The sequence below is a fragment of the Castor canadensis genome, chromosome 3 (assembly GCF_047511655.1).
Source record: "Castor canadensis chromosome 3, mCasCan1.hap1v2, whole genome shotgun sequence".
NCBI classification, from domain to species: domain Eukaryota; kingdom Metazoa; phylum Chordata; class Mammalia; order Rodentia; family Castoridae; genus Castor; species Castor canadensis.
The window spans coordinates 13432627-13453091 of record NC_133388.1 but is presented as its reverse complement, the minus strand read 5'-3'; the positions used below and the strand labels follow the sequence as shown (position 1 = coordinate 13453091).

The 20465-nt window shown below is 40.3% G+C and overlaps 1 protein-coding gene across 3 annotated transcripts in view; it reads right to left on the bottom strand.

The window, feature by feature from the left end:
* Positions 1-8011: 8011 nt before the first annotated feature.
* Positions 8012-20465, bottom strand: part of Atg2b (autophagy related 2B) — an 81119-nt gene continuing 68665 nt past the window's right edge. For all 3 annotated transcript variants that reach the window (XM_074067194.1, XM_074067195.1, XM_074067196.1), the window contains 8 exons: positions 20127-20205; positions 19255-19462; positions 16466-16535; positions 16028-16110; positions 15186-15307; positions 14825-14979; positions 13640-13789; positions 8012-10558 (listed from right to left, as the gene is read on the bottom strand). In XM_074067194.1, coding sequence (XP_073923295.1) covers positions 10328-10558; positions 13640-13789; positions 14825-14979; positions 15186-15307; positions 16028-16110; positions 16466-16535; positions 19255-19462; positions 20127-20205 — 1098 coding nt within the window. In that variant the 3' untranslated portion in view covers positions 8012-10327. The remainder of the gene's footprint in view (positions 10559-13639; positions 13790-14824; positions 14980-15185; positions 15308-16027; positions 16111-16465; positions 16536-19254; positions 19463-20126; positions 20206-20465) is intronic.

The window sequence follows — 20465 nt, the reverse complement described above, 5'->3', positions numbered from 1 at the left end:
CTCTTTTTTCCTGCCCTATGGATTCCTTATCAACCCTGTTCCAAAGCCTCAGGGTGGGGGAAGGGCCTTCCCTATGTTGTCAGCCAGCCCAAGGTTTTCACAGAGAAATGAATCACAAAATAGCATCTTTATTTTTAATTTAGAAAGAGTCCTTGATGCGGAAGCTATACAGACAAACCTTGTGAAAGAAGACAGGACCTTTCCAAGTCTGCACAGGGTCAGACTTTCTTTAGGCTCAGAGGCCACATTTTGGTCTTGTAGGGGGGATTTCCAAACTCCAGGCGCCCTCTGCAGGCATGGAAGGCAGGTTGCTCTGTTCCAGTAAGATTCTACACACCTTTTCAAAGCCAGCCTTCTGAGGGGTATAAACAGATCCACCCCAGGTGGTACACACTTGTAATCCCAGCTCTCAGGAGGCTGAGGCAGAAGGATCACAATTTGAGGTCATCCTAGATCCTACAGCAAGATCCTATTGAGAGTAGGGGGCAGGGGACTTTCCAGGCAGGTTAGATTGGGGAAAGGGGACTTGGTAGAATGTATCCTTGACCCAGAGCTGAGATAAACAGGGCATGGAGGATTCTGAAACCACTCCAGGCATCTTTGGCATCGACAGGCTACAGACCACACGTGACTGAACCGCAGGACCAATCAGAAATGGACAAAAGCATACATGGCAGGGGATTTGAACAAGTCAATGGCATTAGGACATGGTGGGCTTCCCTTTGTCTGGGAAGGATAATCTATAAAAACTCCATCCAAAGGAGTCAGAAGCAGTTAGGTCTTTCTGAGTCTCACCCACTCAGGTGTTCTGTCTTTCTTTACTTTAATAAACTTTTTTGCCTGCCACTTACTCCTTGTCCGGGTTCATCATTCCTCGAATGACCCTGGGCAAGAACCGATGAACTCAAAATTGGTATCTCAAAAAAAGGAAAAAGAAAAAAAAACCCAAACCACAAACAACAGATCTGTTCCAAGTCAAAACAGAACACTGTAATGGTTCCTCCTGAACAAGGCTGTTCATGAAGATCTTTTTAAAAATGTTTTTAAAGTGACAAACCTTGAGACCTATTTAAATTGTTCAATAAAGGAGGAGGGCTATGAAGAATAGTGCAGGAGGTAAATTTGATCAAAGTATAGCACATGCATCTATGGAAATATCACAGTGAAAAAACCATTTGTGCAATTAACATGCACTAATAAAAAGAGGAAAAAGAGAAACCTTGATGCTGGGTATGTCATCAGGTGTAACTTCTATTTGAGGGTAATTGACAACAGCCCTCATTTTAAATGGATTTCACATATCACTGACTTTCTGACCCCCTTGTGAAGATTCCTACAGGCACACTCATGAAAACCCCAATGGTATTTACCTTGCTCCCTGTGAGTCTTTGGGGTTCAGAGTAAGCTATTTCCTATTTGTGCCAAAGCAAATAAGAAACAAAGTATAGGCTATTTTAAGATGGTGTTCAAGCTGGGTGCCCATACCTGTAATCCTAGCTACTGAGGAGGCAGAGATCGGGAGGATTGTGGTTTGAAGACTGCCTGCCTCGGCAAATAGTTTTCATGACCCTATCTTGAAAAAAACTCATTACCAAAAAAGGGCTGGTGGAGTGGCTCAAAGTGTAGCCCCCAAGTTCAAAACCCCCCTAACAACAACAAAAGAAAAGATGGTGCTCAAAACAAAATATGGTTTGAAGAATTAAAAAGAGTTTTGAAGAAAACGTCCTGAACAGCAAGGCAAAGGAAGTGAAGCTTTAGCTTAAAGAGAAATGATGATGAGAGGGAGATGTTTATTTCACCATCAAAGTGTTTATTACAAGAGGAGAATCTCTGACAATGGAGCTATAATACTGATAGAGTGTTTAAAATAGCATAGTTTTTGATGTTCTAAAAAAATTGGTTGTTTGCTCTTAACTTTTATTAAATGGTTTCATGGAAGTAGTGCCTTGAAGCAGACATTATGACAACAGTTGGGTTATACCTGGACTGACAAAATGCTCAGATCAGGTTTGGAAACAAAGTTACAGCCCGACACTGAGCTACCAGGCTTTCCCCTGTACCTCGAATTCAAAAGAATGTTTTGTCCTCTGGAAGCCTGAGGAAGTCTTATAGGAAGGGTACGTTCGTTTTTCTGTTATTCCAAAAGAATTCGCTTTCAATGCTCTCTTTGAATTTTACTTCCAAATCCCACCCAAGATGTACCCCCAAACTGAAACTCCAAGAACAAGGCAGCCCTGAACATGAGGCTCAGAGGGCCCAGCTCCCCTAACCTGCCCATGCTGCCCCAAGTCTCTGTGTCCAGGGACACTGATGTCCAAATGGCTGTGGAGTAGATCAGATGATGTCTTCAAAACCAGGAATTTCAGCTCTAAAGCTGCTAAGCTTCATAAAACACAACACAAATTGATTTTCATTTACAAGGGACAAATGGCTAAATGATGAGCTGTGTCCAATCAGTTTCATGGTAGAGTGACATCTTCCCACGGAGCTGCCTGAGAGCAAAGACTATCAATTCATCTTTAGCTATGGGACATAGCAGGCATTCAGGAAACAGCAGAATTTCTAACACAGGGTGTTCTGTACGACGACACTCTTCTAAACACTTTGCATGTGTTAACTCATGCAGCTTCTTAACTTACCCTAATACTGTCTCTATGTTGTAGAGAAGGAAGCTGAAGAACATACAGGTTAAGTAACTTCCCCAACACTAAACAGCGCACAAGAAGTGGAGCCTGGTTTCAGCCCCAGGTAGCATGACTCTAAAAATCTACACCCAGTCACTATACCAATGGTTCCCAAACTTTTAAACCTGGGAGGGTGTTTTAAAGATACACCCCAGAGTCTGTGATTTCATTTGTCTTGGGTGTGACCCAGGCTCTGGCATTTTCAAAGATTCCCTAGTGACTCCAGTGTGCAGACAAGTTCTGAGGAACACTGCATTCTTCTCCCCTGCCTCATTAGGCAGCAAGTTTGCTGAATACAATTTGTTTGCTCCATGTGAACTGCCTTCAGGAATGTAAACAAACAAGCCCAAGAAAGGAAGACAATCTTTCCTCTGGCAACAGCAAAGTATCTAGCAAAGCTGAGTGTAATCCCCAGTCTGTGAGTGCATGGGTCTGGAGGCAGACATGACTGGATTCAATTCTGAACTGGCTGGCTGTGAGCTGCCGGGTGACAGCCTGGCCAGGTGCCCACACCAGTTTCCTGCCTTCCAGGACACACAGCTGGACTACACTACCCAGGTTCCCTTGGAGTCAGTTGCAGCCACATGATAGAGTCTGACCAATAGAATGTGCACAAAAGTGCCACTTCATCCTCTCTCTCCAGCGCAAGCATACCAGCTGAGCATTCTGAGGGTCCAGTGGATGCAGAGTCCCACAGTGGAAGGAGTCTGGGCTCCTCCATTTCCACCAGAAGGACTATTGCCAGGTATTCACTTTCTGTGAGTGAAAAATAAGCTTCTCTTTCTGTTAAGATGCTGAGATTTGGAGGATTAGCAGATGTTAGTGACAAGTGGGTAGGTCACTTGTCTTAAGCCTGTTTTGTTTTTTGTCACCCACAGTATGAAGATAATAGGACAACTAAAATACTGCACAGGTTGGGATGGTTCTCATTTGTCCCCATCTCAACTTTGCACCCTATATCCCCCCACCTTGACCTATGCCTCCCAGGCTGAGCCTTACCACTGCACAGAGATGGTCCCACCTGAAGGGAGGAAGGTGAGGGTGGATTACTTGCTCTACCTGTGACCCACCACCCCTTCTCAGCTTCTGGTCCTATGGGTCTCTCTTCCTTTGTCTCTCAAGCCTGTGATGGGCCTAGTGATACTTTAGTGTCCTGGGAGCAGAACTGGGGAGGGAAGGGCATATCCTGTTCCCATCCCACAAGGAAAACCACAAAAAGGTGAGGTGTGGCCATTGATTAGAGACTCTGAGACCCAGGCCTGGCCAGAGCAGGAAGTGGGCGAGAGGAGGTGAGTCCCGTCTTTACTTGGCCCACAGTCAGTCCCTGAGGCACCTGACCACCATGCAGAGTGGCTCCCTCCTGACCCCTGCCTGGCACTTACACTGGCCATATATATTTTAGAATTATAACCCACATTGCTTAAATAAGAAAAAAGTAAAATCACATTGAAAAAAAATAAGGCATCTTTCAGCACTAATCATGTGGTCTTGGGCAAAATGACTATATAGAACTAGAAGACCTCTAAGGTAGGCTCATCCATCCATCCATTCACTCACCACTTACCGATTCCTTGCTCTCCAAGGCACCATGTAGACACAGGTGTATGAACACCCTGCCCTTGTGGAGGAAGACAGACAGTAAATAGAGGAACAAATGTAGACTTAAAAAATGAGGGATGTGCTACAAAGCTTAAAGAGAGCAAGCTGACAGGCTCTACTGGAGAAAGAGAGGCAGTGGGTCAGCTCTGTCTGGAAATGGAGCCAGGCCTAGATGAGCAGTTGCCTCTGGGGCACTGGCTCCACCAGAGTGCACAGGCCTGTCACTATCCCTTAGGGAATATTAAGAGACATCTTTGGTTTTCACTACTGGAGTTCATGGAGTTTGCTTCTGGCATTTAGAAGCTAGAGACCAGAGAGGCTGCATAGGACAGTCTCCCAACAAAGAATTATCATCAGGCCCCAGATAACAAGTGCTGAGGTAGAGAGACCTTGCTTTAGCCCAATTCTCAGATTTTGGATTATAATTGTGTTGAGTGGAGATGAGTTTTAGCATTTAAAGAGAAATTCCCCAAGTGCCTCTTACCTCTGCTTCCAGGCCTGCAACACTGCTGAAGGAACAGGGCAGTAAGGTACAGCCAGGAGAGGGGAGAGGGGCTGGGAGGCAGCTGAAGGGATCAAGGTCCTCCTGGCTCAAATTCAAGGCTCCTAGACCCTTTCAAGTCAAACTGCTAGCAAAATTCCTTAGATTCCTAGATAGTGAAGAGCATCACTACTCTAGATAATTGCTCATAAATGAAGTCCAGGAAGTCAAATCATGCGATCTTGGGTAAGTTTCTTGACCTCTCGGCATGTTACTAGCTAGAAAAACAGGGCCAATAGTAAGCGTGGAGCTGGGGAGGTTACATGCAGAATACACTACAGTGCCAGGAACACAGTGGGCATCCCACAAATACTCCTTCCCTTTTTCCTAAGAGCCATGCATGATGTCATTTTTCCCTTATTGCTCAAGATGGATGGTTATATAGTGGCATCTGTCACTTCAACACTTCCTAAGTAATCTGTCTTTTAAAAATGTCTTAAATACTGCTTTTATAAGTAAAATATTTCCCCAAATAGAACAGGTCTATCAAGCACTAGTCCATAAGACCAAAACTACAAAGTGTATTTGCCCTAAGTTTGTGTCGTAGGGAAAGCTAACAGAGGTTAATACCCCAAAGGCAACAGCAGTGGCAAAATTTAACACTATATATCTGATACATCTCAGAAATTGGTTGCAGAGCCAGGAGTGATAGTACACACCTGTAACCCCAGCTCTCAGGAGACTGAGGCAGGAAGATCATGAGTTCAAGGCCATCCTGGGCTACAGAGTGAGACCCTGTCTCGAAAAAACAAGCCAACCAACCAACCAACAACAAAAGAAAGTGATAGCAGATAAATTCTAGATATGCTTTCAGAAGTGCCCAGATCACAGGAGCATCATTTCCCAGCAATAGGCTCTTGCGCAGACCTACCCACCCCAAAGCATTTCACACGGGCTTTGGGAAGTTCTCGGCGACATATGACAGTTTTTCTTACAGAAAAATCCAAAGAGTAAATATTTTAATTTTCTGCAAGAGTATTCTTAATTTCATAATATTTCAAATAGTCACACTAACAAGTTACATTTCCATGAAAAATATTTATACAGATAAATATTCTTTAAAGTACTTGCATCCGTAATTACCATCGTTAGGAAAATGAGAACACTTTGCAAAGACAGTCAATGCAGACACATATGTTCTTATACTTGTGATGAGATCATCTGATGTCTAAAATAAGTCAGGACAGATTTATATAAATGCTGAACATGGCGCCACTACTAAAATTTTCAAGAAAAAGCAAGAGTCCTGTGGGACTAGCAGGTTATACAAATAGAGAAGGAATCGGACACTGCCATTTCACATACACAAAATACACATGAAACAGCAAAGTAAACACTGTCGTGTGGGGAAGGGCTGCTAGCTCAACCCTGTGGGATATCAGAGATAAAACTGTCTCTGACACCACACAACCTCCTAACACACAGCAGACAGCACCCTGTGCTTACCAAGGGATGTGTTTGAAACCCAGGGCCAGTGGAGGCTGTAGGAAGCAAGACAAGTCTCTACTTCCATGCTTACAAAAATTTCAGACATTCAAAGTATAAAATGTTGAAACTCAAATTTCTCATCCCAAAAGAAACCTATCAAGGCAATTTGTTGAAATAGTTTTTCTGTCTCTGATTTGCAACTGTGCATCCAATGCACAGTTAAAGGGAGCAATGTGCCAGGCATGGTAGTACACATCTGTCATCTTAGCACTCGGGAGGCTGACACAGGGGGATTCCAAGTTCCAGGCCAGCCTGGGCTAAATTAAAATAAAAATTAAAAAAAAAAAAGAGGTGGTGGGGAGAGCAGTGTGCCCAGAATGATCCCAAAAATGCTGAGATAAAAATAAGCTGGCATACTACATTATTTTTATATGAAGAGTGACTGTACCTTCCCGTAAACCAAAATAAAAGTTCCTGGTAATGAAAAGAAGAAATCTTTATTCCATTCATTATATACTTCTATACACTATACAAATCATCTTCTTTTTTAACCTAAGACTCAAACATTTATATTTGACTTTCTTGATTGGATACCAATTGGTATGTCCAGGAACTATGCTTACAGATAAAGAATATCACTGTTTCCCCAGTCCTTTCCTTTCAAGGAACTTTAAACCTCTACAGGCATTTTTGATAGAACACAAAGGGAAGCAGGAAAGAGGAATGCTCACCATAGCATACGGCACCCCCGAGTCCTCAGTGGTGAAGAACACAGAAGCAAAGTTGGGTGACTTCTAAGTCTTGCAATTTTTTACATATATAACATTTAAAGTAACACGGAGACAACTGATAGTTAATCCTGAACTATTTAGTGCAAAGTGGATTCTTCATTTCAAATTCTGCTCTGCCCATGGTCTCTCCTGTTGGTGAGAGCCCACGGTGCCAAGGACCAGGTCAAATGACACCCAAGGAAGGTCGCATGCCTTTAAACAGACAGCTACTGCAGGAACAGACAAAGCTGTTTGGCCTGCTTTGAAGGCGATCAAAGGCACCAAACCCATGAAACAGTTTTTATTGGAGATAACTGAAAAGCAGTTCCCTAAAAGCTAGACACATTTCAATAGCACTTTAAAAAAGTGACCCATGGCAGGAGGCACACTGCTTCTTGGAAAGCTTGTCTTAAAGTGACTTTGCATATTATGAAAACATTGATGTCAAAATGTATACTCTGTAGGAATCCAAATTGAACCCAAACTTCATTAAGATGAAAGTCTACTGCTGTGAGGTCAGGAAGAAACCCTGTGTTCTTTCTCTCTTGAAAGGCAAATAATCGTCAATGCACATTCTACTTGTAAGTAACAGCAAGGTGGGGCAGAAAGGAAGGGAAAAGTGGGGGTTCCAAATCAGCCCCATTCACGAGGAAGACATTGCTGTGGCCTTTGCTGCCTATTTGTACCATGCTAATAACATTGAGGGGTCTGAACTTGCCTACCTGGTCTCCATAAAGACTCAAAGTAGCAACAAGGGGACATGTGCAGCTTTTGCCAGTCAGAAGGATCACATCCAGCTTCAACCTTACAGGGATATGGGGACAGTTCAGAAATGGATCACTCCAAGATCGGAAGTAGCCCTTAACTGCCAGGCTGCTGCAATGATGCCCAGCAGCCTGAGGTGGAATGGATCCTGGCACTCTGCTGAGCACAGGGCACACACCATTACTCACACACATGCTCATGCAGCCTCAACAACCCCACGTCACCACTGAGCTTTGTTCTAAGAAAGCCCTTCCCTTACAGAAGGGGCACACTAAGGCTTAGTGAGATGAAATGTCTTGGCCAACTCAGCCATCTGCTCAGGAGATCTGGAAATCCAAGGATCCAAACAAATCTCTTTTTACTGTGATATTACAGCACACAAGTTTGAATGCTTTTAAAATGAAAAAATTAAAGATACATAATATACAAGTATTCGAATATAGACATGTCCTCCATAAACACAAGTAAAGAGCACCTTGGCTAACCAACAATGATGAACAGACCCTCAAGACTACACCTGTGACATACAGGTCTAGGTTTCTATCCCCAGATAGAGATTCTATCCACGACAGGCACAGAAGGACAGAACAAAGAAAGAAGCACAGAGATGACAATATAAAGGGATACACATTTAAATGGTCACATAAGTGGCTAAAAGAAAGGTCCAGAGGACAACTCAGAGGACGGAGCTGAGAATAATTACTTTCTGCTATGTCTGCTATGGAGTAGTGTAATGATGGAGCAAAGAGATTTTAGATTAAGTCTGGTCAAGTGTTTTTCAGTTTGATTAATCCTAACAGGTAACCCACATAGCATGTTCCATTGTGAGGGCAGGAAGAGAATACTGGAGGTGAACAGGGTGGCCAGAAAAGTGTCCTGGAAGCAGGCTGGACTGTCATGGCGGTAAGTGTTGCCATCTGTTACTGTTTGTTCAGGAAGACACCCTACAAGGACTCCAACTAATAGGGATGGGGGACAAATGGTTCCAGGATGCCTCAACAGGTAGTCACTCTGAGCATTGTCTTTTTAAGTTTCTCAGTAGTAAAAAGAAAATAAAATAAAGGGCTGGGGGCATGGCTCAAGTGGTAGAGCATCTGAGACCTTGAGTTCAAACCCCAGTGCTGCAAAACACCATTTTTATAAATTATAAATGTCTGGATTTGTGGTATGCATTGCTGTCCTACCCAGAAAACCCAGACATAAAATTGATCTAACTTCATTTTCCAACCTGAAAAGTGAAATGCAAATTCACCTTGATGATACCCCACCCCACTTTAGAAAATGAGAATTCCCACATACAAACTTAAACTGAGAGCGAGTATGAAGTCCCACAGTTTCTTCTGCTGGGTCACTCTTCAGTCAGGAGTCGACAATTCCCCCCTCGCTCCTTGATAGTGATTGATAACCACAATCAATTTTGAGAAAGTGTTTCCAAGTATCTTGTAGTACTGCATCTATGAATATACTCTAAGAAAAGCAAAATATTCATGGAAGCATAAAACAATTTTACCTTTAAATAAAAATACTTTATTCCTTCCTGACAGGTTATCAAAATGTACATTGTTAACCAAGTAAAAATGGTACTTTGAATTAGTCAACCAGGGCATATTTGGAGGATTTTTATTTCATCTTCAGAAAGTAAAAACCACTTCCAATCTCCCTTTCACACATTCTTAACAAACTTGCATTATACCTGCTTAATATTGAACACATCAACAATTAAGTGGGTCCCAGTTCACTATAGAATGCACATTTTCACTTACAGTTAAAATAAAGGAAGCTAGTATATTTGGTTTACTTTTTTTTTTTTTTGCCAAAAACTTTGAAACACATTTACTCTTCATATTTTACATGTAACTCTGTAAATGACATGAAGTAAACAGCAAATGACTTGCATTAATCTGAACACACACAGAATAAAGTGCAACACAACAGGCCACATCTGTGACATTCACTTCCTCCGTCCCCACACAAGGATTTTTGCAGGTAAATGGAAAAAGGCTGTTCAAGGGTACACATACTCACTCTGACAGGGCACGTTATGCTTTCACACTGATATGAGACTGGAAATCCTATTTCCTTTGCCTCCCCTGTGACTTCTCTTGCTCTCAACCAAAGTTTTGAAGCTCTGAGGTGAAAAGTCAACTCTCCAGAGCTACAAGAATGCTCCCAAGTGCTTTAAGAGTGCACCAAGGTATGTGAGCTCTCTACGCTGCAAATGGAGGCTACCAACAGTCTCCTGTCTGTCAAAGGAGAATTGCAGGCATTTGAATAAAAGTAAGCATCAACTTGGCAACAAGTGCTTTGACAACCTTTGACACCAGCCACCAAACATTTCTATAGGCAAGTACCAAACTAGCCCTAAAAATGTTAGGTTTTGGTTGTGTGTTGTTTTGACATTAAGTTATTTAACTAAAAAAATGCTTTGTTCCTGAGATGAGTACAATAAAATTAAGTGAGCTTTCTCTACAGCAGCCATCGGGCCACTATGCTCCTCATTTCCACTCAGTTCTCTTCACAAAGAATCTCACTGGAAAAAATCAGTCTTCCCCATGGCGCCATTTCTGTGATTCATCCTGCCGAACATCTGGTCTAATTTGGTTTCTCATGCCACCTAACACGTTTGATGTTGCTTCTGTGGCAACAATTATAGGTTTCACCACCGCGGGAGGAATCTGCCGCAGGACTTCTCCCACTGCACCTGTCACCCCTCTGCTCTCGTGTTCTCGAGCTGCTGTTTCATAAATGGTTTGAGCTGTGTCTGTGATCCCCTGTACAGAGGGTAGGAGTGAGGAAAAAGGGGAGTAAGTTATTGGCCAAAAAGGTAAGTTATACACTGTTAATACAGTTAACCAACATTATGCCTGTAACAAGACAAATAGACTGCTCTGATAATTGTTTGTGACAAAAATTTAATTCTAAAACAAAGGGGCAATTATTATGACTTAGAATTTTGTTTAAACTAGGGTGTGCAAAACATAGCTAAAGCACACTTCCACACTGGGAAGCTCACAAATACTTACTGATCCGATAGCAGTTTCTCTCACACAACTCATCCAATTTAAATCCAACTTAGCAAACAAACCTCTGCATCAGCACACTCACTAAAGGACACGGTGAACGTAAGAGAACCTAGCTCCACTGAGCTATCGAAAATCATTCACTTTGTTTTACATTACTGATGGTGCATTAGAAAAGATAATGGTGGGGCTGCGGGTGTAGCTGAAGTGCTGAGTGCCTGCCTAGCAAGCATGAGGCCCTCAGTTCAAATCCCAGCACCACAAAAAAAAAAAAAAAAAAAAAGATAACTATGGAACATTCAGTTAAGATAAAAAGCCACACAGAACATTCTATGTTATTAAATAGAAAATTCTGAGAGCATAAAGCAGAAGTCTATTGTTTAATGATCAGAAACAAAGCTTTAGCAGCATTTTCATCTTTCTTCTTACTATAATCAAATAATCATGACTGCAAAGCTTTGAAGCTGAATATGTAACTGTGTAGGGGAGCTGAAGTGGTAAAATTTATCTGACTCAGAGATCTCCAAGTGACACAAGGCGCTGCTCCATTTTGACAGTTTCAGTGATGGTACAGTGAGAAGGAACTTCGGTTTCTCCGAACCCAGAACCTATCACTGTGGTAAACTATCAAAGTATCATTTCTACACAGAGCAGCAGGCAAAAACACTTAACACCATGGAGCATATCATCACACACAGTTCAGAAAAATTAAAAGATATTTAAGTGGGATTATAAAAACTACCTACAAGATAACAGTCAATAAGTGAAGTGAGGCAAGCTAGAAGCAGGAAAAGTTGAGCTCATGCAGGTTGCCTGGGGATGGCCCAGACCACCCTCACCTGGCTGGGAACCACCCATGCCCCTCCCCACTCGTTCATTACTGGGTGGGAACCTCCTAGGCCTGTCCTCCCATGGGGTAGTGTAGGTTTTAAAGACACCTGAAAAAGAAAAGCATGCTCTCTCTCTGCCAGCAGATTCCACCTGCATCCCACCATGTTCCCTTTGTATTTTCCTTCCCCTAACTTTTAATAAACCCATCTACACACATGCGTTCTGCTTGGATTCTTCCACACCGGAACACAAGAACCAAGGTCTTCTGAAAACACCGTTTGCCATTAACAAAACCTTGCATTTCAACGAAGAAAACACCTATAGTTTACACATTTTCCAGCACCACCTTCCTCCCTTCTCCACCAGCATACAACCAACAACAGGCAGTAGTTTATTGTAGCATAATGATTAATGCCATCAAGTTCAGAGACATAGAAGTAAATTCAAATCCCAGCCCAAGTGCTTAACTATGTCATTAGACAAGTCACTTACGTGGGGAATTAAAATGCTGTCTACCTTCTATGGCATCTATTAGAATTAAATCCAGCAGTTCATCTAAAGAGCATGACACTACTTGGCAGACAGCAAGTGTTCAATACATAATTCCTAAATAGCCATTCCTATCCTCACAAGGACCTGACTACATCAAATAGAACTGTGTGACATAGAGGTCAGCAGACTTTTTCTGAAAAAGACCAGACTAGAGACTGTCAAAATTTGTGGGCCATACAGTCTTTGTTCACATATTCTTTTATTTTCTTTTTATAATCTCTTTTATAAATCATAAAAACTATTATTAGCTCAAAGGATAAAAACAACAGGCACAGGGAGATGACCTGCAGGCTAGCCTGCTGACCCTCAACTTAAATTTGTGAGACACCTGAGGTGTCCTCTCTTCTTCTTTGACTTTGTTAACAACTAAATGAAAAAGAAATAGTTATCACCATTTAGGAACCTCTACTTAAAAACACTTTAGTACAGAGTTCAAATTCCATCTTATCCAGATTACCCCAATACCCCAATCCATGCTTCTTATCCTCCCTTTTTCTTCATTTTAGAGAAAAAACTAAACTCTAGACTCAACTCCCCGAGGTTCTGTCAGGCTCACCTGACAGAAGAAACCTCTAGACTCAACCCCAGAGGTTTCTTCTGTCAGGTGAGCTACTGGCATTGGCCCTTCTGCCTGCTGTCAAATACAACTGGGAAACCATCTTTAATGAAATCTTAATATAAGAATCTTAGGGTAGAATCTTAGGGTAATATGACCAGTTACAGCTTACCAATTCCACCCTAAAAAAACTTCTTGCACACATGAATAAAGATACATTTAGAAGAACATTCCCCATAGCAGTGTTTTAGGCAGGAAAAATGAAAACTGAATGCCTGACCAGAAAAAAATTATGGCACAGTCATACAATATGACATACATGGTATTTTGCTACAAACCATTCAAATTAGATTACATGTATCCACATGAATATACCTTGAATGAATAAAGTCCCAGAATGATATACATGATACCATTATGTAAACTTAAAATGTAAACACTGGTATGTTCTACTTATGAGTGCATTGTCAGGCAGTAAAAGTATAAAATCATACACAGAAAAAAGCGTGCACCACCCTCAGGGTAGTGAGGCATAGGAATGGGATACAGGTGGGAAATTCACCTGAAAAGTTGTATTTCTTAAACAAATCTAAAGTTAACAGAGTGAAGTATAACTATACCTAAATCCAGATGCTGGGTACATGGGCCTGTGTTTCTATCCTCCCCTGCACACTTGAGGTTAAAAGAGAGGGTCATTCTGGTCTGCCCCTCATTCTTTCACTGGTTACTCAGTCACAACCTTGCCCTCTTTTCTCATCTCACACACAGACGGGCCACGTGTGCTGTTGGCAGTTCCCATTCTGCAACTAGGGAGTTCTCAGAAGCCCATTAAAAATCACTGAGTCCTCTTTGGGTGGAAGCCAGGAAAGCCCACGGTCTATAGGCTCACGTACCTCTTTTACAACACTGTAGGCCTTGGCCACTCCTTCCCTCAGGTCTACTGGCTGGTGAGCTAAGCGGTGATGAGGAAACCTTTTGACCTTCTTGGGCTCAATGGACAGGGTGCCAGGAGACACCATGTCATAAGCAGTCTCTGCTGCTGCCTAGGTCATTTTGCAAGAAGAAAAAAAATGAATTAGAAGATAGTCAAGAGAGCTAGGTACCAACAGTTCAACTGTGCGCTCCTATAGGAAGTGAGAAAAAACTCACAGCCCTCACACTGATACTTCCACAGGTTTGAATACTTCCCAGCAAGAGATGATGATTTTTCACAACTAGAAAATGAAAGATAATTAAAAACTAATATCTGGTTTGAGGTGACTTACTCAGTCCCTTCCTCTCTCAACTGAAAATACTCAATGTTTCCATGTTAGTCCACAGCACTTAATACTAATAGAACAAACCTTAATCTTACTATTTAATTGGTTAAGCTTTCTTAAATTTATCTGTGATCTTTTCATATGGAATGGTGAAACAAATCCCTGCTAATTTAATAGTTACTACTTACCTGAAATAGGCAAACAAATTTGACACTGTATTCAACTGCTTTATCCTACTAAATATTTTGTACTGGAAATCTAAGCAATAAAACAAAACAAGTATGAAAGCTGGGTGTGGTGGTGCATACCTGTAATCCTAGCATTTAGGAGGCTGAGGGAGGAAGTCTGAGAGTTTGACACCAGCCTAGGCTTCACATAGAGAGACTGTCTCAAAAAAAAACAAAAGAAGGGCTGAGGGCACGAGGACAAAGCCCTGAGTTTAAAAAAAAAAAAAAAAACCACTGGGCATCAGTGGCTCACACCTGTAATCCTAGCTACTCAGGAGGTAGAGATCAGGAGGGTCACAGTTCAAAGCCAGCCCAAGCAAATAGTTCACAAGACCCTATCTTGAACACATCCAACACAAAAAAGGGCTGTCAGAGTGACTCAAGTAGTAGAGTGCCTGCCTAGCAAGTGTAAGGCTGTGAGTTCAAACTCCATACCACAAAAAAAAAAAAAAAAAGATGTCAAATCATTGCAAATAAAAATATCTACTTCAACATTTTGTATATTTTCACAGGAACATTTTAAAAACAAAACTGCCCAACCATTTTACAGTGTCTACCCTTTGTCTAGATAAGGTAGGCTAGAGAAAGATACCTGTATGGTTTGAACCATTCTGTTTGTGAGCTCTAGAGCAGCCATTGCAGTTGAGGTGCCAAAAGAAGCAGCACCTCTCTGGAATCCTCTGACAATACGGCCATCCTTCCGGTACTGTTCTATGGGTAACCAGACCAAGTCCTTCAGACCTTGCACTAGAACAGTCAACACACAGAAATCAACACAAGAACTGGAGTTCAAAACTCTGCTATCATTCTCACACTGGAGTTTTTAACCTCAAGATGAGGAACAAAGTTTTGTGTGTGTCATCAGTACACATGTAGGCTTTCTAGAAAAATGTTCTTCACACAGGTTCTCAGAGGCATTCACAAATCCAAAGTAGTTAAAAAGGAGAACTCACCTAATTGTACTAGTGAATGCATAGGCCCAACACCACCCAGGATTCCTGGCAGCTGGTTCTTCTTAATGTCATTGAGCCATTCAGTGATTGCATATGAGAATAATTTGTCAATACCTAGCAAACTAGAGTAAATGACTATTAGTACAAAGGAAAAAGAACATTATACACTCAGATAAAGGTTTTTTTTTTAGTTAAAACACAATTTACAAATTACTAAGGACAGTATTATAGATCCTCCAGAAACAGCTGAATGTTTTTTAAATCAAAAAGATATAAATCAGCCACTAACTCCCAATCTGAATTTCTCTCTCTACATATAGACATGAAGATACATATATATATATATATGTATACATCTATATGTGTGCATATGTATCTATACATATGTATCTATATACACACAGAGATATATAAAGTTCAAATCTAATGCTGATAATCTCTATGAAGCTTAGGTAGGATGTATAAATGTGTCTTCCCACTGTTATTTCTTGAACATCTAAGACTGGCATAGGATTAAATTGAAGTCTTTAAACAAACTGCAACTAAGAACTACAACCTTGTGAACTTGCAGTCTTTTCACTGAATAAGGTAATTTACAACTTCAGGAGGCTGTTTAAAATATCCTAAACTATAACTATTTTTGAGAAATACTATTCTATTGCAACTACTTCTACTCCCTTAGAATAAAAATTAGCCTCCAGTCAGTAAGGGTCCTGTAAAAGTGAGCTCTCTGCAGACAACACTGTAAACTAGTTAAATTATGCCTGCTTGCTTAGAAGACTGCACTTTCTAAACTAGCTTTAGTGGCCTCACCTTAAACCTGCATACAAGAAATGGCTCACCCATGCCGGTAGAAGAGCCTCTTCAGCTTTAGCTCAGAGCAGTTCAGCTGTGCCAGGCCAATCAAAATTCCAGCTAATGTACCCTTTAAAATGAAAAAAATCCAAAATAATCTGTAAACTATTTTGACTGAAAGCTTACCATAGTTGCTATTTGATAAAAAATTAAGGCAAAATTCATTAATGAACCTAAAATACTTGAAATGTTTACAGAGAAAACATAATATGTACAAGCCAATATATACCAAATTACATTCATGTTCCTTAAATAAATGATAATTTACTTTAAAAACAGAATTAAAATTTAAAACCTTGCAATTCATCTGAAGCACACACGTGCATTCACACGCACATATGACAGAGCCAAATTAAAAGGAAAGTTGAGTCTATTAGAAAAAAAGAAATATATTGGTAGAGCAAATCTGTGCAAAGTTTCCAAACCTGATCCATTGATACATGTTTGCCATGATAATCAAGTCGAATAGGAACTTCTGCCGTAAATCTGAATTCTCTGGAGATAGATGAAGGAAGGCAGTTAATTAAATTCAAATTTATTGATCACTGATATTAGATATAAATTTATTTGTTAAACTGGAGAATAAAAACTAAACCACAAAATAAATCATGTGACTATTTTACACCCTAAATAAAAAACATGGTTAGCTCTACTTTTTCTTAAGATAACAAACAGATGTTACTCATTCAATAAATTGTACTTATTATAGTTACATTTTCTTACAAAAACCTTTTCTTAGTTTCAATAATGTTTATTCTTAGAAAAAGTTACTTTGGTAGATATCCGCACTTCATACAGAGAACTAATTAAGAAAAGTGACTGACCTTTAAGAGTGAGCCAGTCAATATAATCATTACCAAGAAGTAAAACAGAGAAGAGGTAAGGTGAATTCAGCTCTGTATGAAGTATGACAGGAAACCAGGACACAAATCCCAGCTTTATTACATAGGAGGCCCTCTGAGTCTTACCATCATCAGTAAAATTTTAAAATGCCATCTACATGGCAAATTTTAGTGAGAATTCTTAAATTCATACTTGTAAATATGGTATCAGTATATTAATATAGAGAATTCAGGGAGGATGAAATTATAATTATATACTAATAGCCTATAGGAAACAAAATGTTCTGGCTTCCAAAAGTTGACTGTGAACTAGGTGTTTAGAACTTGAAACACATTTTCTTCCCCATAGAATTAATGTTGCTGGGTTATATCCTAAACCATCTCACAAAAATCCTCTTAACCTACAATTTAATGGAAATGCTGTATTTCCATTTATCTCTGTAAGAAGCATAGAATGCCAGGTCATCCCTCATCTCCTGAATATACATCTCCATGTGGCTGTCTTGGCAATACCCTCTCAATATTCCCTCTTCCTTTCCCACTCTTCTCTTCTCTTGGCAAAGCATTATTTTAATTATTTGTAAGTTTAAGCAGAGATTTTTTGCTATGCCTAGACCAAAACCTGGAATGTCTACAGTAAGTCCTCAGTGAATACTTGTAGGGGGGAGACTATTATGACATCACTGAGAAAAGCACTGAACCACATAGATTTGTAATTAAGAAGACCTGTGTTCCAGTCCTGGCTCAGCCATTAACTGTGTAGTTTCAAGCAAGTAAACTCACCATTCTGGGTACTAACTTCCTCATCTGCAGAGTTAAGTAACTGATACTACCTGATTACCACTCCAGGGTTCTGCACCCTCTAGGAGAACAGAAATGAAATCTACATGTATTTTCAATATTTTAAATAGGCTAATAAAAAAATAAACATTTACCTAAGAAAGCAGGTAGAACTATGTAAGTCCTTCTTACTTAGATTAAAAAAAGGTGACACAGTGAGATCTTTTCTTAAAAAAAAGCCAAATTTCTTTGCTTTTAGGCTCTTGTTTACAAAAACTGAATTGGCAATTTAAATGTGATTAATTAAAAAAATTCAAATTATCATTAAGATACACTTTTTTGATAGGAAAATTTCTTAAAAATAATAGGATCATTGTAGGAAAATGATGAGGTTTCTTGTTTGGGGGTGAAAATGTTTAGAATCCCCAGAGGTCTTCTATAGCATAATCTTTCCAATTCTCTTTTTTTGGGCAGGGGCTACAAAGTGTATGGGGGAGACTGAATCCAGGGGCATGACTCTTGCTAAGGCAAGCACTCTACCAATTGACCCATGCTCTCAGGCCTTTTTGGTTTGTTTTCTATTCTGTTTTTGAGACAGGGTCTCACTAACTTTGCCCCAGCTGGCCTTGACCTCACGCTCCTCCTGTGACTACCTCCCAAGTAGCTATGATAACAGGTATGCACCACCACACCTGGCTCCAATTCTGATACTCTATTATCTTTCTATATCTATAGTCATCACCAAACAAATTTATAACATAATGATGCTTTCAAATACTTTCCACTTTTGGCCAGACCTAAAGTCTAACCTCAGAACCTAGAGAGAGAAAAAATGAGAGAGAGAGTCAGATGGGTAGGCAGGCAGGCAGGTAGACACTGACTGACTGGGGACCCTGGATATCAACAGGTTAACAGTACAGAAAATCAGGGGAAGTAGTCAATGCCCCTTACAACAAAGGAGGCTTTGTTCTTCATCCCTTCTCTTTCCAGTAATGTCAAGGTTTCATTCCTACCATCAAGGTTTGGGAAAGGAAGAAGATGGGAAGAATGAGCAGGTCTACAAAGAAGGGAAAAACTTCAGTGCACAGCCAGCTGGGTCAAATCTGTAAGCAGAGCAGTATCATAGCAGCAGTGCAGGGGGACATGGGCTTCCCAATAGCACTTACTTGGCCGAGAAGAAAAGGGTAAGGAAAGACACAATGATGGGAAAGGGCAGACAGAGAAAACTAGGTAGAAAATTCACATAAGGTAGATGGCAGGAATAACAAAACTGAGGGGTGTAAAGAGGCAAAAGGATGACATCATGTTTGGGGAGGTACAAACACACTTTAACAGTGACTAAAAAAAGAAACAGCTAGGTGTTAAAAGGAACTTCTGCCACAGATTCAGACATGAATCCCGAATCAGGCTTATGATGTGTAAATGAAGGGTGCAAGTTAGATAGGGACTACATACAAATAAATACACCAGTTTATACGGCAACGCAAAGAAAAGCTGATGTAGCCTCATGATTACCAGTACACTTACACGTTATAGAATGATCTTCCAATCTTCAAACTAACTTCATTTGTTATCAAAATTAAATTACTTACCTAAAAAACACAGGCTGGTCACTAAACGATGCTTCTTCAACTGAGAGGTCTTTTTCTTCCATTCCATTAACAGCCTCCACTGAGTTGGCACTACTGTTTTGGGAAGGATGTTTTGGCCCAGGGAAAGAAATAACTAAGTTTGGCTCCTTTGAGGTACTCCAATGCCTTGGCAAACTGCAGGTAACATCAGCTCCAGGAGACTTTTTAACTGAAAATGTAATGTGCACATTTGAAAGATTTTGTATGCTTCTTAGAGCAATTCCTTAACTATCTTCATTTAACTTGTTTTGCTGTATTTCATTTAATAAATACAATTCCTATTTCAGAGAAAATTTGCTTCTACCTTTCAAATTATTCCTTTTACATAAACTACATCTGTATTAATTAACACAGAGAACACACACATATACATATGTAAATTGGAATAAAGAGTCTAAGTGTATTTTCAAAAGAAGCTCATAGTAATCAGAATCAATCTAAGTATAGATGGCCCCAACTTAACAATGGTTTGACTAACAATTTTTCAACCTCACAATGGTGGGGGAGAAACATGTGCATTCAGTAGAAACCATATTCAAAACTTTGAATTGTGAACTGTTCTCAAGCTGGAAATACGGGGTCCAGTCCTCTCTTCTTATGCTGAGTGGCTGCAGCCAGCTGCAACTCCCTCAACATCACAGAAACAAGGGGAAACAACTGATACTCTACATTGCAGTGTGCTGCTGAGCTGTGATGTTCAGTAGGTTAGGTGTACTAAATGCATTTTGGACTTACGGTATTTTCAATTTACAGTGGCTCCTCAGGAAGCAACCTCACCCTAAGTGGAGGGAATCTGTACTTGTTACAGAATTTTCAAACTATATGTTAAATACCTTCTGGATCTGGAGTCAGTAGAATCTCCACTTCTGTAGAAAGACTTGTGAAGAAATCTTTTAGGAAGAACAAGGCATCCTAGAATTAAGAAATGTCATTATAATTGAAAGGGGGAAAAAGGACATCCTTTTCTAAAACTGTGAAACAAAGTATGCTAAAGTGTCACATTTTACTCATTATTCAATTACAGCCATAATTTACTGAATCCTTACTCTGCCAGACACACACAAACACACACATCCCTACCTCTCCATAATTCTCACAAGACTAGGAAAAAAGTAACTTAAAAATGTAAACATTGAGAGAGAAATTAAAAATTGCAAAGCTAGGAATACTTT